At 38.6% G+C, this 13700-nt stretch overlaps 4 protein-coding genes across 11 annotated transcripts in view; 2 read left to right on the top strand and 2 right to left on the bottom strand.

The window, feature by feature from the left end:
• Window positions 1-109: 109 nt before the first annotated feature.
• LOC108107792 (probable RNA methyltransferase CG11342) lies at window positions 110-1098 on the top strand. The gene has a single exon (XM_017215502.1). The coding sequence runs from the start codon at window positions 216-218 to the stop codon at window positions 1074-1076; it is 861 nt and encodes a 286-aa protein (XP_017070991.1). The 5' UTR covers window positions 110-215; the 3' UTR covers window positions 1077-1098.
• Window positions 1042-2327, bottom strand: LOC108107791 (alpha-tocopherol transfer protein-like). The gene is made up of 2 exons (XM_017215501.2): window positions 1865-2327; window positions 1042-1808 (listed from the first exon to the last, which is right to left on the bottom strand). The coding sequence occupies exons 1-2, from the start codon at window positions 2167-2169 to the stop codon at window positions 1178-1180; spliced, it is 936 nt and encodes a 311-aa protein (XP_017070990.1). The 5' UTR covers window positions 2170-2327; the 3' UTR covers window positions 1042-1177.
• An 85-nt stretch (window positions 2328-2412) lies between these two features.
• Window positions 2413-3100, bottom strand: LOC108107793 (probable 28S ribosomal protein S6, mitochondrial). The gene is made up of 2 exons (XM_017215504.1): window positions 2914-3100; window positions 2413-2846 (listed from the first exon to the last, which is right to left on the bottom strand). Exons 1-2 carry the CDS (start codon window positions 2956-2958, stop codon window positions 2448-2450), a joined length of 444 nt encoding a protein of 147 aa, XP_017070993.1. The 5' UTR covers window positions 2959-3100; the 3' UTR covers window positions 2413-2447.
• Window positions 3101-3408: 308 nt separating this feature from the next.
• LOC108107788 (formin-binding protein 1-like) overlaps window positions 3409-13700 on the top strand; it is a 32274-nt gene continuing 21982 nt past the window's right edge. For all 8 annotated transcript variants that reach the window (XM_017215498.1, XM_017215497.1, XM_017215496.1 and 5 more), the window contains exons 1-2: window positions 3409-3528; window positions 4359-4459. In XM_017215498.1, the coding sequence (XP_017070987.1) occupies window positions 3516-3528; window positions 4359-4459 (114 nt within the window). In that variant the 5' untranslated portion in view covers window positions 3409-3515. The remainder of the gene's footprint in view (window positions 3529-4358; window positions 4460-13700) is intronic.

Below are 13700 nucleotides of genomic sequence, written 5' to 3'. Positions count from 1 at the left end.
ACATTTTTACAAGGTATAAATTCAAATATAACCGCCATTGTTTTTTGACATTCACATGACGCCGTATGTTTACACAGTACATTTATGCAATAATGTGACCAAGCTTTTTATTGAAAACACAGTTCAACAGCTGTTTCTCAATAGGGATCTTGTGATATGTTTATGTTTGAAACGTGTTTTTGGTCGGTAAAATAAAATAAAAAAACCTATAAGAAATGGAAATTAGAAACAACGATCCCGGTGCTGTCCAATATGGAAACTTCATGAACTATTATCAATTTAATTCCGCCTCGGAACGTGTGAAATTATTGCCGGATGCGGATATATGGTTATCTCCTTTGGATGATAGAGAATCTTCCAACAAAGGGCCTTATTATGTCATGGATGTGGGTTGCAATTGCGGAGTATTCACCCAACTCTTGCACAAGTACCTGGAAGAACGTCTTCAGAGATGTGTAAAAATCTTTGGCGTGGATATAGACGATCGTCTGATTCAACGCGCAAAAAGTGAAAATGAAGATCCGAAAAACATAAGCTACGCCTGCGTGGATGTCCTAGACGATAATGCCTTTGAATCTGTTAAAGCTTATCTGAAAATTCATAGTCGCCAGAAATTCGATGCCATTTGCTGTTACTCAATTACTATGTGGATCCATCTAAATCATCATGACCAAGGATTGCAACTATTTCTGAAAAAGCTCGGCAATCTGGCAGAGCTCCTGGTAGTGGAGCCACAGCCTTGGAAGTGCTATCAAACTGCACAGAGACGTCTAAAGAAAGCTGGAGAAGATTTTCCCCTATTCCTAGAACTTAAATGGCGATCTGATGTAGATCTCCAGATAGAAAATTACCTGGAAAAGACACTCGACCGAAGAAAGATATTCGAGTCCACTCCCACTAAATGGCAGCGAAAGATATGCTTCTATAGAGGATTAGTTAATGTGGAAACTGTATGGAAAGAACGAATTATTTGTTGGCTAAATCAGTTCCTGGATAATAATCAGGGAACGATTTTTTCTTATGTTTTCATTCCTATCTTAATGTCACTATACACGCTTTATTGTATTTATCTTTAAAATATAACTGTTATTCAAAATAGATGAATATCTTTTGAAAACTTTTATAGGAAACAACAATAATGAAAATTCCAAAAGTAACATCTGTGGACAATTTCAAACTAATCAACGTTGAGCTTTCTAAAGGAGCCCTCAGTTCCAAAGAGACCATCAAAATCGATGGGGTTTCCAGGACGCAGGCTTTCGTCAGTGCCGTAGTTGATATTATCTTTGAAGAAGTCATTATACTCATCCAACTTCTTCTCCCAAGCCGCCACAATTTCCGGCACCGTGCCATTCTCACCGCCATATTCCACAGGCAAATATTTCAGAGGAATCTGCTCCGTTAACAGCTCCATTTTGTTACCATGCACATAGAGACGCGACTGCATCTTCTTGGACATCATTGGCTTAAACATGTTAAATATCTGTTCGAATCCGGTGATGGTATTGATAAAGTGCTGCGCCTTCATACGCAACGGGATAGCCTCCTCGGAAAACACAGTAAATTTCTTGGCCATCGAAGGCGTCATCTGGAACAAGTGCCCAGCCGTAGCTCCCTTCATGTCCATGATAAAAACTACTCCATTAACATTAGCGTAGTCATCCTCTAAGATGGCAATCTCCTGCATTGCCTGGGCCACTTGCATGCACTCTAGGATGTGATACTTTTCCACCGGACACAGTCCCATGCGCCAGATTCCGATGCGAGGTCCATTTTCGAACAAAGGAGTAGGTGGATAGATGATCGCCCTGTTTAAAATCATTAATAATTGCAATTCCTCACACTTTTTTTTTATATTCCTCACCCTGTTCGGTGAATCTCCCTGAACTTTCCCTCCGTTGTGCTGGTAACCCTAAAGTATTCTGGATACTTGGTCTTCAGCGTGTAGAACTTATCTAACTTGGACTTAGCCCGCTCCAAACTGTACTTGCAGCCACGCAGAAAGGCCACTAGAAACTGATCATCCATTCGAGGATTGAGATGGGGTTGCTGCTCGATCCAGGTCCTGAAAGCCAGCAGATCAGCCTCCAGACGATCAGGATCCTCCTTTAGCTGCTCCTTAGCTGCTTTTTGCAAGTCAGGCGTGAGTGGGCGGATTTGGGGTGCCATTTCTTTAGTTTTCGATTAAGAGAAGTAGAAGTGAACTGCTCAGCGTTTCTTGGGGCACTACCTGCCCAATCTACGTTCTATTGATGGCCGATTTTTACAGGGCTTTATCAATTACCTGATAAGCGTTCAATTGGGAAGCCATAAACTAAACAAAGACAAACACTGTGCAAAATGCTGTGATAAGCAAGTCATTTCATAAGAAATACTTCAATTTAAATTAGCCATAGATCGGGGGTTCCACGATTGGTTTTAAAATACATAGTGAGCTTTATTGGGGTTTACTTCTGGAAGGGATAGTAGTCCAATCCAGAGTTGTAATTGTACTTCTTCTTTTGCTTTTTCTGGGCTGCCGCGACGATCTCCTGGACATCCTTACGGTAAGCGGGCGGCAACATCTCTTCATGTAGCGTGCAGGGTTTCACTTCGGGTTCCTCAACCTTAAAGATATAGCGACGGACGATGTCAATATCTCGACCGAATTCCTCTTTCAAGTCTGCTATCCTCGTGGGCGCCGTATCAAAAGCGATGGTGAAGTGTGTACCTTCCCGGTGAACCACTCCATGTTCACTGACTTTGTAGGGGAGAGCACGGGTACCCAGGTTCTCCAGTTTCCTGATAACACCTCCTTTATCAAGGATGGATTCTGCCGTCCGCTTTATTACGGATATGAGCTCAGGCTGCGGGAGAACAGAAATAAGTTATTGACTTTTATGTAACTGCCGGTGGAATTCATGTGCTACTCACGCGAGTCAGTTGACGCAGCACCAGTGCTAATTCGTATGAAGGCATTGTGGTTGGTGGGTTTTGGGTGCTTTTAAGCTTTTTAATATTTAAAGCCTTTTATCAGGAGTTTTAATTCATTAAAGTGAAGGCAAAATTAAAGTAGTTGTTGACCCACCAGCAACTCAACAGCTGTTTTAACAGAATATGTATGCACTAACGCCTGGAAAATAAGAGCACACTGAACAGTGGTTGAAAAGCTGTACTTTTTGGAAAATAATTTTTGGGAATGGCCAACCAATAAAACGAGATATAATTTTGGCTTACCGTAAACAAAGTTTAATTTTGTTTTGTGTTCAATATGTTGTAATTTTTTATTACTTATATTGAAAAAATATTTAACAAATTCATGAAACTTAACATAAAAGCAAACTCGGTTTAAGTCCCAGCTAATTTCAAACGACGGTTTGAATTAATATGCCTTGCCTGGGCACACTGTTTTGTCGGATGCTATTATTCTGAAACCACACCCTGGTCACACAGTTTTTAATGCCGAAGTGAAAACAACGAGCGGATCTTTCCGAGCGGATAAAATTGTTTTTTCGCACGCCAAAAAGGAGAAACAAATGCTTGCGTTGTGTGAGTGCGGGTGTTCCGAGAGTGTTGTGTGTGTGCTTTAGAGTGTTTGTGTGCAAATGTCGCCCGAATTATGACGCATACGAAAGTGCAGGCGCAAAATAAAACCCAAATTTAAAGAAGTTGCAACTGCAGATGCAGAAAATAAGTAACCAAAAAAAACGGTGGCATAAGAAGAAGAGGTAGAGTGCGTGCACTCGGCAGTTGTGTTTAGTGGTGTGCGTATGTGCAAAATTATGTAAATACAACAATAGTAGAATTCCAATTGTCCTCTCTTTTTCTCAATTATGAAATGCAGTTGCACTCGTACTCTCAGTCCGTCTCTATCCCTCTCTCTCTCTCTCTTTGCGCAGCGAAATGCCAGTGCATAGAATTTTCTTATTTTGAAGTTGGAACCGTGAAACTCCCCAAAAAGAATCAGCTCTCATTAGTTATAATTTCATTTACCTTTTTTCCTACCTGCCGCTGCAACTGACACGTCTGCATTGCCACTCTTTTTTACATGCTTTCTTACCTGCCCAACCACCGAAAAAAAGAAACAAAATGAAATATATATGACTCGAATTGCTCTCTTTCATAGAAAATTAAACATCGCGTCGCGCAACACTGAAAAACAAAAACAAGAAAAATAAAACGAAAAATGAAAACGAAAAAGCAACAATAAAATTAATTAACCTTTGCGGGAAAATATAATAAAAACGCATAAAAGTTCTCATCTCTTACTTTTCTCCATCGCTTTCTCCCTCTCTTGTCTTCCTTTTTCCTCATCGTCTGTGGATTACATTATCTTCTGTGGATTATTATTATAACAACAACAACAACAACAAATACAGTGGCAAGCGGATCGAGCAGAAGTAGCAGCAGCAACAAACTGGCCGAATCGGAAAACGCAGCGCAAAACTCCAGCAACATGAGTTGGGGCACCGAGCTATGGGTAAGTTTTCCATCTTGTTCTTGTAGGGATTATTATGAACTTATCTAATTAGATGAGGAATATATATTGGGAAACACAAAATATGGTGAATTTCTATGTTTTTATGATAAAATGTACATTTAAACGTAGAAAATTTCTATTATTGTCGAAAGAATCCAAAGATCTAGTCTCTAAATTTAAATTTTTTAAACTATAATCCATTTAAAATTGTCAAAACTAATTAAAAATCAACAGAAATATAATTCTAATTGACCAATAAAACATTTTTTGGTTCACCAGCAATTCGAAAATCAAATCATTTCTGAAATATTTTCGAAATACTTGAAATTAAGCTCGCGAATTCCCATTTTTAAACCACCTCGCACCTATTTCTTGTTAGAAAACCCTATATTTTCTAATTGGATACCCAATCTCTGGGCGAACTTAACCGTGTCAATTAATTTATATTTCAATGTCATCAGTTACCCATAGGAAATACACAACAAATGCTCGAGCAGTGAGAATTTAACAAATTGCTTCCCATAAGCCAAAGTGCAGGCAAATGTTTTAAGAACGCGCGCTTATGGCTACCGTCTCTTTCTGCCCCGGCATTGCCATCTCTTTCTGTCTACCCACCAAGCTGGAACTTGAAACTTAGTAAAAAAAAAAAAACTGGTTTTGCGGGTTTTATGTAAATTGCTGCCATATGAGCACGGCCAGAAGCAGCGTGCGCCTCAGAGAAAAATATATATGTATTTCTCGGATATATCGTTGATTTCTTGTTGTTTTTATTTTCCTCGTAGTTTGTGTTCTGTTTCGGCGGAGGCACCACCACATTCCACATCGATCCATCGGATTCCCAGTACCGGGTCTCCACATTATTATTATTATTTTGTTATTTTTTTCCGCTCTGTCTATGAGTATTCTCCGCCTCACAGCTGTTTTTTCTACAGTTTTTTGTTGTTATTTCGTTTTGGCCAGGGCGTTGACACGCCCAGCTAAAGCTTACCTGTCTCTACAGGGATTTTAAAATGCACATCTGTACATATATAATAAAAGCGATTTTTTAGCTTGCCTCAGCTGCTTGTTTCCGCCTATTTAGCCCGATTTAGTTTTTGCTGATTTCAATTCAATTCGGATATTCGGATATCGATGGGTTTTATATGCCGCCTTCCGCCTTTTTGGGGGTAGTTTTCTTTCATCAGACAGCAGCCGGCACACCCTCAAAATGTGCGGTGGTGTGCGTGTGCTTGTAGGTGTGCGTCAGTTTGTGTGCCTGCGAGTGGAAAATTCGCCTCGACTGAAGAGGAGGTTCCCCGATGTCAGGACCAAAATTGCACGTCTAGACAACGTTTTGCAATCTATTTGCACTTTTTTTCGTATATAGTTTTTCTCTCTTTTTCAGCTGTGGGGATTTAGCCAGTGGCAGCTGGTAGTTTTAGGCTCGGAAAAGCTTACTAAGTGTTTGTCCAGCGGATTTGCATAAGGCGCAAAGGGAAATGAAAAACAGCCAGGAACTAATAAAATGCAGGAAGTAGAAAAGGAAAATGTAGTAGAAAAAGCTGTAAATTTATGAACTTACAACGTTTCCTACATATTTAAAAATCTTTTTACGTTAAATTTAAGAAATATGGTTATATAAACTCACTTAACACGAATATAATAATCCTCAGAACCAGGCCAATTAGGAATGTAAACAAATTTTAGATAGGTTCTTACAAAACTTTATATGAGAAAAAAGTAATACGACAAATTCTCAAGAAAATAAAATAAACAAATTCTTCTCATGTTTTATGACCAATTCGACATTGTTAGAGTTTTTGCTTTATTCTCGACTTCACGACTTTGTTTAGTGAGTCATTTTAGTGGTAGAAATCCAGTTTTTGGCAACCCCTTCGCACATTTTCCTCCTCTGCCCATGCAGACTCAATCACGAAGCATTGTGTAGCTTAGCGAAAAGCAGTGGCAAAATGAACATTATTATATGCCTTAAATATGTATTTTTAACATTTGCATAAATGATTGGCACGCCATACATAAAAAGTAATACTCGATATGCCACTTAACCCAAAGAAAGTGTAACCAGAAAGATTTCGGTTAATTGAATTTGTGCATGGAAAGCGAAGCGGACAAAATTAATATCAGAAAAAAAAAACTGAGTAATAATAATATTGTACACTTTTAATGCAAAATCATAGACTCCCCGCTTGTCCATTTTCTTGGCTAATAACAACGTCGATCGAGCGCGTGGCTAAGCGGGTCAATTGTGGGGCCTGAAAAAGCCAACAAGCGCCAGTCGTCGTCGGATAATGCCATACCAAAAAAAAAATGAAGAAAAAAACTTTCTTTGCATTTTTCGTTGCCCGTTTTTTTTTTTATGTACAAGATTTTCACTTTAATTAAATTTAAAGCATGCGCCAGCCACGGCGGCTCGTTGCTTGGCATATGCAAAAAAAAATACCAAAAAATTTTATGAATTAAAAAGTTGGGTGCCCACAAAAACTTGGTTAAATAAAATCACTTTTTGTTAAGTATTTATTTCGACATTTGAATTTGATGGGAATTTCTTTTTTGGGAAAACACCCCGCCCACATATATCTCTACTTTTCCTGCCTCTCTCTCACTCTTTTTCTCTCGGTTTTGCTTGCGTCTGAAGAGTGGTCCTAAAAATAGTCTGTGTTTTTGTAATTTCAAATTGCGTCGGGTCTAGACGAAAGTATATTGAATTAAAGATGATTTTGGTGCCAGAAAATTTGGTAGAGATTATAAAATCAAGTCATATAGAGTGGAGTATAAATTAAATATAATAATTGAAGCCCAAAAAAAAAGGAAAAAAATTTTAAATATTTAAAAACTGATTCATATCTTAGTTTTTGACATGCCCTTTGAATCAGTCATAGAAAATACTTTAAGAATAAATTTTAATATATAAAAAAACTTTAAATAGTGATTAAACTTATCCAAGTTCAGAATACAAATATTAGTCATCATTTTGATTTATTGAAACAAACAAATAATGATTTTTTAGAGCACTTAATTGCAAGTTCTGTTAAACTGAGTGACTTTATTCTAACTTATCTATCCTTAAATTTGTTGTCTCCGTTAATAATTTGTCTTCATTTAAGTGTAGTGCTTTGTCATAGTCCATTTAATCAGCTGGCTTGCCTAGAGCAGAGCACTTTATGCAGTATCTGAGAAACTGATGACTGACCGACCGGCTCTTCTCCAGCTCATTTTTCCAACCATCCCCACCGGTTCCTCAGTTCCAGACCTCGGTTTTCTACACTTGGCGTTCAATGCCATCAAGTCGAGTGCAGCTGTTTAATGTTGTCGAGCACTGTGTAAATAATTTTCATGCAATTTGCTCCGCTGCTGCTGATGATCGTTTTTGATCAGTTTTCACATGACATTGAAAGGTCTGAAAAAACAAAAACAAAATAAAACCAAAACATTCACCGAAAGACCAAGACGTTCACCCAAGCAATTAGCAAAAAAGTATGTATCGAATTGGGGAACGACTTTAGGTTCGGTTGCCCCAACTTGTTGAACGGCTAAAAATATGGCCAGAGACAGACAGGCAAACCATAAAGCATTTTTTTATGTGTCCGGGGTGTGGACATACTGTTGTAAGGAACTGTTTGCTTGTACGCTTCATAAAAAACCGAGGAAATAAAGTCGAAGCTCATATATCTTTTCGCAGCAGGTTTTCTTGGAACATATAGGGGGAGGACCTGGGGATGAATGCTTTTCTATTTCTAACGTGTCCGCCATTATTGAAATTCTATCACCAGAAGGCCACCCTCTTTAAGAATGCACTTGGTTTTCTTTTGCTCCCCATATAAGAGATCTCCTTGGGCACAATTCCAATTAAGCGAGGGCAAGTGTCAGGGCCAGGACATCCCCGGAAATGGGGTGGACTCTGGCTCAAGGCCATGCTCTGCTCCTTGGATCTCCTTCACTTGTTCGTTCTCATCCTTGTCCTGCGTGCAAAACGCACCACCATATCTGAAAATCTCAATCTGCATCAACCTCTTCTCCTTATCCATATCGATTTTTTTTCCTTTCGACTTATCCTTCTTGTCCAACATGTCCCCCGATTGCTATCAAAATAGTTTTTGGCTTACTCAAGGGAATTTTCCAAGTTCGCGCTCGCCACAGGGGGTTGCAAAAACATTTTCGCTGATTTTTATTGCAACCGGATGGCGAGATGCGAACTCATCCGAATTTGGCGACTGAAAAGCTGACTAGGGGGAAATTTATTTGCCAAGTCGTTAGGGTTCTAAGTAAGGGGCTAATGTGCAACCAATTGTCAAGTATGGCGTGGAAAATGATTTAAACTTTGAAAGATTCTCTAGTACTTATTAAGATTTTGATACAGAACTAAGTACTACGTTCTTTCTACATATGTAACTTAGAACGCATTACCTATTTCTAGTATCTATACTATTTTTGGCAGCGCTAATATCTGAACATTCCATAAAATATATCTCACCATCTATATCCTTCTTCTTTGTCAGCCGTGCAACTCTCGCCATGATTACAAATTCTATTCACATCGTCATCGGGCAGTGCATTGTAAAAATATTACTTTTTGTTTGCATTTTTGCATTTTGCACGTTTTGGCTCGCGTTGCCATTATTTTTTTGTCTTGGCGTCTATTGATTTCAGTAGCCTTCAGCCAGTTTGCGCTGCATGCATACTAAATAGCCGTAAGATACATTTGCCAATGCTGGCAGAAAACCTTTTAAAATGCAAATTGCAACCGTTGAAGTTTGAAATAAAAATCGGTTGCGGCGCCTGCGGTGACCAACTTGAAATGTGGGATTTTGGCCCACATGAGAGTAATTATTTACATGGAATATTATGCCATATTTCTAGTTGAAAACATTTCAAAGATAAGCTCCAAATTCTTCGACGATAAATATATATATATGTTACGCACTCACTTCCTTTTCTCTAAAGCCTCCGCTCTGATAAGTTGACCAACTTAAGCATAGTTTCTCCCTGGAAAGCGATAAGTGAGCAAAAACATATTTAAGAAATATTTCCACATGTCTGTTGAAATAAATAAATATGCAAAGTACAAAAGAACGTGAACAAAATGCTGCCGAATTTCTCTATTTCCATGATTAACACCTTGGCATTTCCAAAACAAATCAATTTGTTGCCATTCCAAGTGAGTCAGAGAAGCGGTTTTTGTTTACAAATGCTCGGTGCTGATTCAGCTGGAGAAATATCTTGCATAAAATTCATTATAATTATTTAAAGTTTTTAGAGTTTTCAGGTTTACTGAGCATGTCGTTTCCGTTTTATAAATATATATAGTTTTGTTTTTCTGTTGACGATGTGTCAGAAGAAAACTTATCAGCAAACTTACTGGGCCAGCCGTATGTGACTAAATTAAATGAACCTGTTGCCGGTCATAAAATCTATATAGACACGCACACCATACACACCGACAGGTGACAAAAAATCCCTGGTTCAGTTTATTAAGTTTTTGTGGCTCTTTTTATCGGTCGGAAGTAGAGGGATTGCCTGGCCCAGTATCAGGAATAGATTAAGCACTCTATAGGGAAAGACGGGAATATTGAATTTACTAACACGAATCATTTAATATATAATGAAAAAGTTGATTCTCTTGCTTAAAGTTAAATTGATTCAAGATACATTCAATCTTTCCATCTAAATGCCCCAACACATGACATTTTGTCCAACAGTTTGCACACCAAAAAGTGACATTGAAAAATATTTATATTTATATTTATTTTACCCAATCCTTTCAAGATGTTTGCGCTTTATTAGCATAAGCAAATTTAACCCAAAAGTGATTTATCTCACCTACAAACATATTTAAAATAAAATCAAAAAATTATATCTTTGTTTTCGTTTGAATTTTTTTGGCTAGAGTATGTGAAATTCAGCGTATCATTTTCAGGCCAAACAATATTTTTGTTTGGCTAAGCACACTCACACAGAACAGCTCACACACACATGGGGTATCATATCAGTAAAGGTTAATAAGTAAATATTAGTTAGACATTAGATACACACTGTGGCCAGAGCTACGTATCAGTTAGAACATTTTTTGTATTTTGTGGTTTGCCTGAGGGGAACAAAGGCCAAATTCAATTATAGTTACGACCATCAACAACATGGCCAAATTGGGTGCGGTTCGGTACCGCAGGCAAAAACTACAGAATACAAAATCATGAATCAAAGATTTGGGTTTTCGATTTTGGATAATAATTAAAATTCCACACGAAGATTTATGATGTGTGCATAGAAAGCTAAAATCAAAACCCACAGGAAAAAATACATATCAAGAGATAAAAATGGTAAAATTATAACATTAAAAAATATTTGACCAGTATTTTGTGTCTTGAAAATATTTCTTTCTGTGCTCTCAATGTGTGTAAACCACTATTAATATTGTTGATCTAGCTTATCGATTCGGAATTTGTTAGTTTGTTTGTTCTCGCTCGATAAGAATGCTTTTCCTCTGCCCATTATCAACAGGTTCCCGGGCTCAACTCTGACCCTGCGCTGTCAGCTTTTGTTTGGCAATTTTTTTCTTTTTATTATTCTAACATTTATTAATTAGTCTAGAGATTTATGGACAGGCGGCGATAATTCATTCACGCCATCTGACTTTTGCTGGCAGAGGCCATGGCGACATGTGGCCGCCGACGATGGCTCATGACCAAGTCAAGTTAATGCCTGGAGAGCCCTCCTTTCGAGTGGATCTCTGAATCCGTAAAGGGATTGTGTTTGCCATTTTGCCAGAAAATCGGCAACACAAATCGGCCACAAATCACTTGAAATTGCAGTTGGATCGGGCAACCCCATTTCTTTTTGTTTTCCTGTCCAAAATGCACTCGAATCGAGTGAAGTGGTAAATGGGACGTCATGGCAACCGATGCTCTTTGTTCTCGATCCCCTTCGTACAGTATATAGTATATATGTATATGAAAATGTGCCCTAATGCCAGTTTGTATCACGTTTTAGTCGTTGAATCTAGCAACACGTTTCATTATTTACACCCAGCTCTAGATGATAAAAAGCTTCTTTCCTTTTGAGTCACCCACTTCTTCCGACTGACTCACCCGAAAGGGGGTGGCCTTGCTACCTCCTGATTCTGTTGCTACCACCCTCCCACGCACGCATTCACAACAGCTGTATGACTCATCAGCTGAGCCTGGTTGTCCTTCCAGCTCCCCCTGTAAACCACCCACCCATCCGAAGGCCCTCATGTAATGCCGCTAACATTGCGGCAAAGTGCTTGATTACGATGTTTGTTTAATACTTTTTTTTTGCCGTGAGGCGGCAGGCGACATTGTTTGTTGAGGGGGATCACTGCAGGAAATGGGGGTTTAAAAAAGGGGAGAATTTTACAATAAGCTAGCTGATAAATTATTCATAAGGCTTCTTGGCAGTTACTTTTTAAATTATTGAAAAGTTCAGAACAAAATTATTTGATAGATTCAGTCTAAACTGTAATTTTGATAGGAAATCTATAAAATAATATTGTCTTATAATTATTTTTCATATTTATTGCCAGAAATCGATTGAAAACACAATTAAAATACATTAAAAATTCAGCTCTTTAAAATGTCATAATTCTGTTAAATATTTTCCGAGTGTTTTGCTATCACAGGGAAGCTGTCACAGCTTTGGCCCTATTCAAAGGAGCTTTTTTCCGCCTGCTCGAAGGCAAGTTCAAAGGCAGCTGGCAGGGAAGACAGGGGAATAATACTAAATCCGGGGAATGGGGCAGGGTCTGGCTTTTGTGTCCCTGTTTCGTCATCAAATGCCATGCAAAGAAGAGAAAAACGAGGAATTGAGGACGCAGCTCGGCTTCGCTTTTATCATTGTCATAAACATAAATGCTGAAAAATACGAAGGCTAAGTCAGGCTGGGCTGCCTGCGTGGTTTGGGTTTCCTTTAGTTTGGGTTTCGTTTAATATTGTATTATGTTTTTTTCTGTTTTTTTTTTTTTAGTGAAACCGCCTTTATTGCGGTGTCTTCCTCAACCCCTTGAAAGGGGAAAAATGTCGATGGCACACCCGCAAAACAAATTAGCTTCATTTCCTGCCCACATGGCAGGCCCAGCTTTGGGCCCTGCCAAAATTCAAGTATTTTTTTGTATAAAGAAAAATACATAAATTTTGCTGTTTGCCTGGCCATCTTGTTTGTTGCAAAAATTTGAACAAACTTTGTTGTCTGTTATATTTTTTTTTCTGTGTGGGCAATTTGAAACTCCTCCACATGGAGGAGCTATAGCGGAAATCGTTAAATACTCTGGCGATAAGGCTGAAAATGTTGCAGCAACATGTAGCTGGGCGAAGTCATTGAACTGTGGACGTTGCATTAAAATCGATTCTCTGGACCCTGATCCACTCTTTGACTCATCCGCATATCCATATGTTTTTTTGGGGTCGCTTTCCATTTCTGCACAGTCCTGAATCATTTTTCTGCCTTTTTTTTCGTGTCAGGGGGAGTTGATGTGTTATGATGTGATGTGTTATGATGTACACATGAAGTGCTCGCCTTTTGTCTGGCTTTTGATGTTTTATGACAGTTTCAAATAAAAAGCATCCATTAACGAACCAAATCGCTTCATCAACGGCTGCTGCCGGTCTTTGTTTTCCCCCCTCCGGGCTTTGTTGTGTTATGATTTCCTTGGCCACCGTGAGAAATTGCAATGATATAATGGCTTAGGATCAGTTTATCTACTTTCTTTGCGATCATCATCATCAGTACTTGGTGCGCAGTGAAAAAGTTAAGTTAAGTTCAGCAAAAACATATAGTCGGTTGGGTGTAGTAACATTACCTAAGAAATTGAATCTCTTAAAAATATTAAAGAAACAATAAAAATTTATATAAAGCAATTTAAAAAGTTTTGCTTCTTATAGAAACTGCCCTGATTATGTCAAAATAAAGTTATAGAGTTTTTCTCCTGAGATTTTCTTCTGCAAAAAGCGTCGGTAAATTAGCTGGCAACATAGTTGCCACTCAAACGTGCCACATAATATTATTAAAAACTGCAGTTCACCGCCATAAAACGTTGCTAAACGCGGGGCTGGGTTGGGCAGGGTCTGGCTTTGAGGAATGAAGATGAAGTGGAGTGGACTGGAGAGTGGAGAGTTATGGTACGAGGAGGTATAAGGTATGCCAGTGGGAGCTGCAGCTGGCGACGAAGAAGGCATAAAACTTGCGCGCTGCTTGGTTGCAAGTGGAGCAGAGAGAAGTGCTAAAGAGGAGG

This window comes from Drosophila eugracilis, unplaced genomic scaffold, assembly GCF_018153835.1.
Source record: "Drosophila eugracilis isolate 14026-0451.02 unplaced genomic scaffold, ASM1815383v1 contig_2088, whole genome shotgun sequence".
NCBI lineage: Eukaryota > Metazoa > Arthropoda > Insecta > Diptera > Drosophilidae > Drosophila > Drosophila eugracilis.
This window is presented reverse-complemented; position numbering and strand designations above follow the sequence as displayed.

Excerpts from the sequence above, each read along its gene's own strand:
- LOC108107793 (XM_017215504.1), bottom strand. The coding sequence starts at position 2,958 with ATGCCTTCATACGAATTAGCACTGGTGCTGCGTCAACTGACTCGC. Across the intron at positions 2,847-2,913 it reads TGCTGCGTCAACTGACTCGC|CCTGAGCTCATATCCGTAAT; the intron begins GTGAGTAGCACA and ends GTTCTCCCGCAG.
- LOC108107791 (XM_017215501.2), bottom strand. The coding sequence starts at position 2,169 with ATGGCACCCCAAATCCGCCCACTCACGCCTGACTTGCAAAAAGCAGCT. Across the intron at positions 1,809-1,864 it reads AGGGAGATTCACCGAACAGG|GGCGATCATCTATCCACCTA; the intron begins GTGAGGAATATA and ends GATTTTAAACAG.
- LOC108107792 (XM_017215502.1), top strand. The coding sequence starts at position 216 with ATGGAAATTAGAAACAACGATCCCGGTGCTGTCCAATATGGAAACTTC.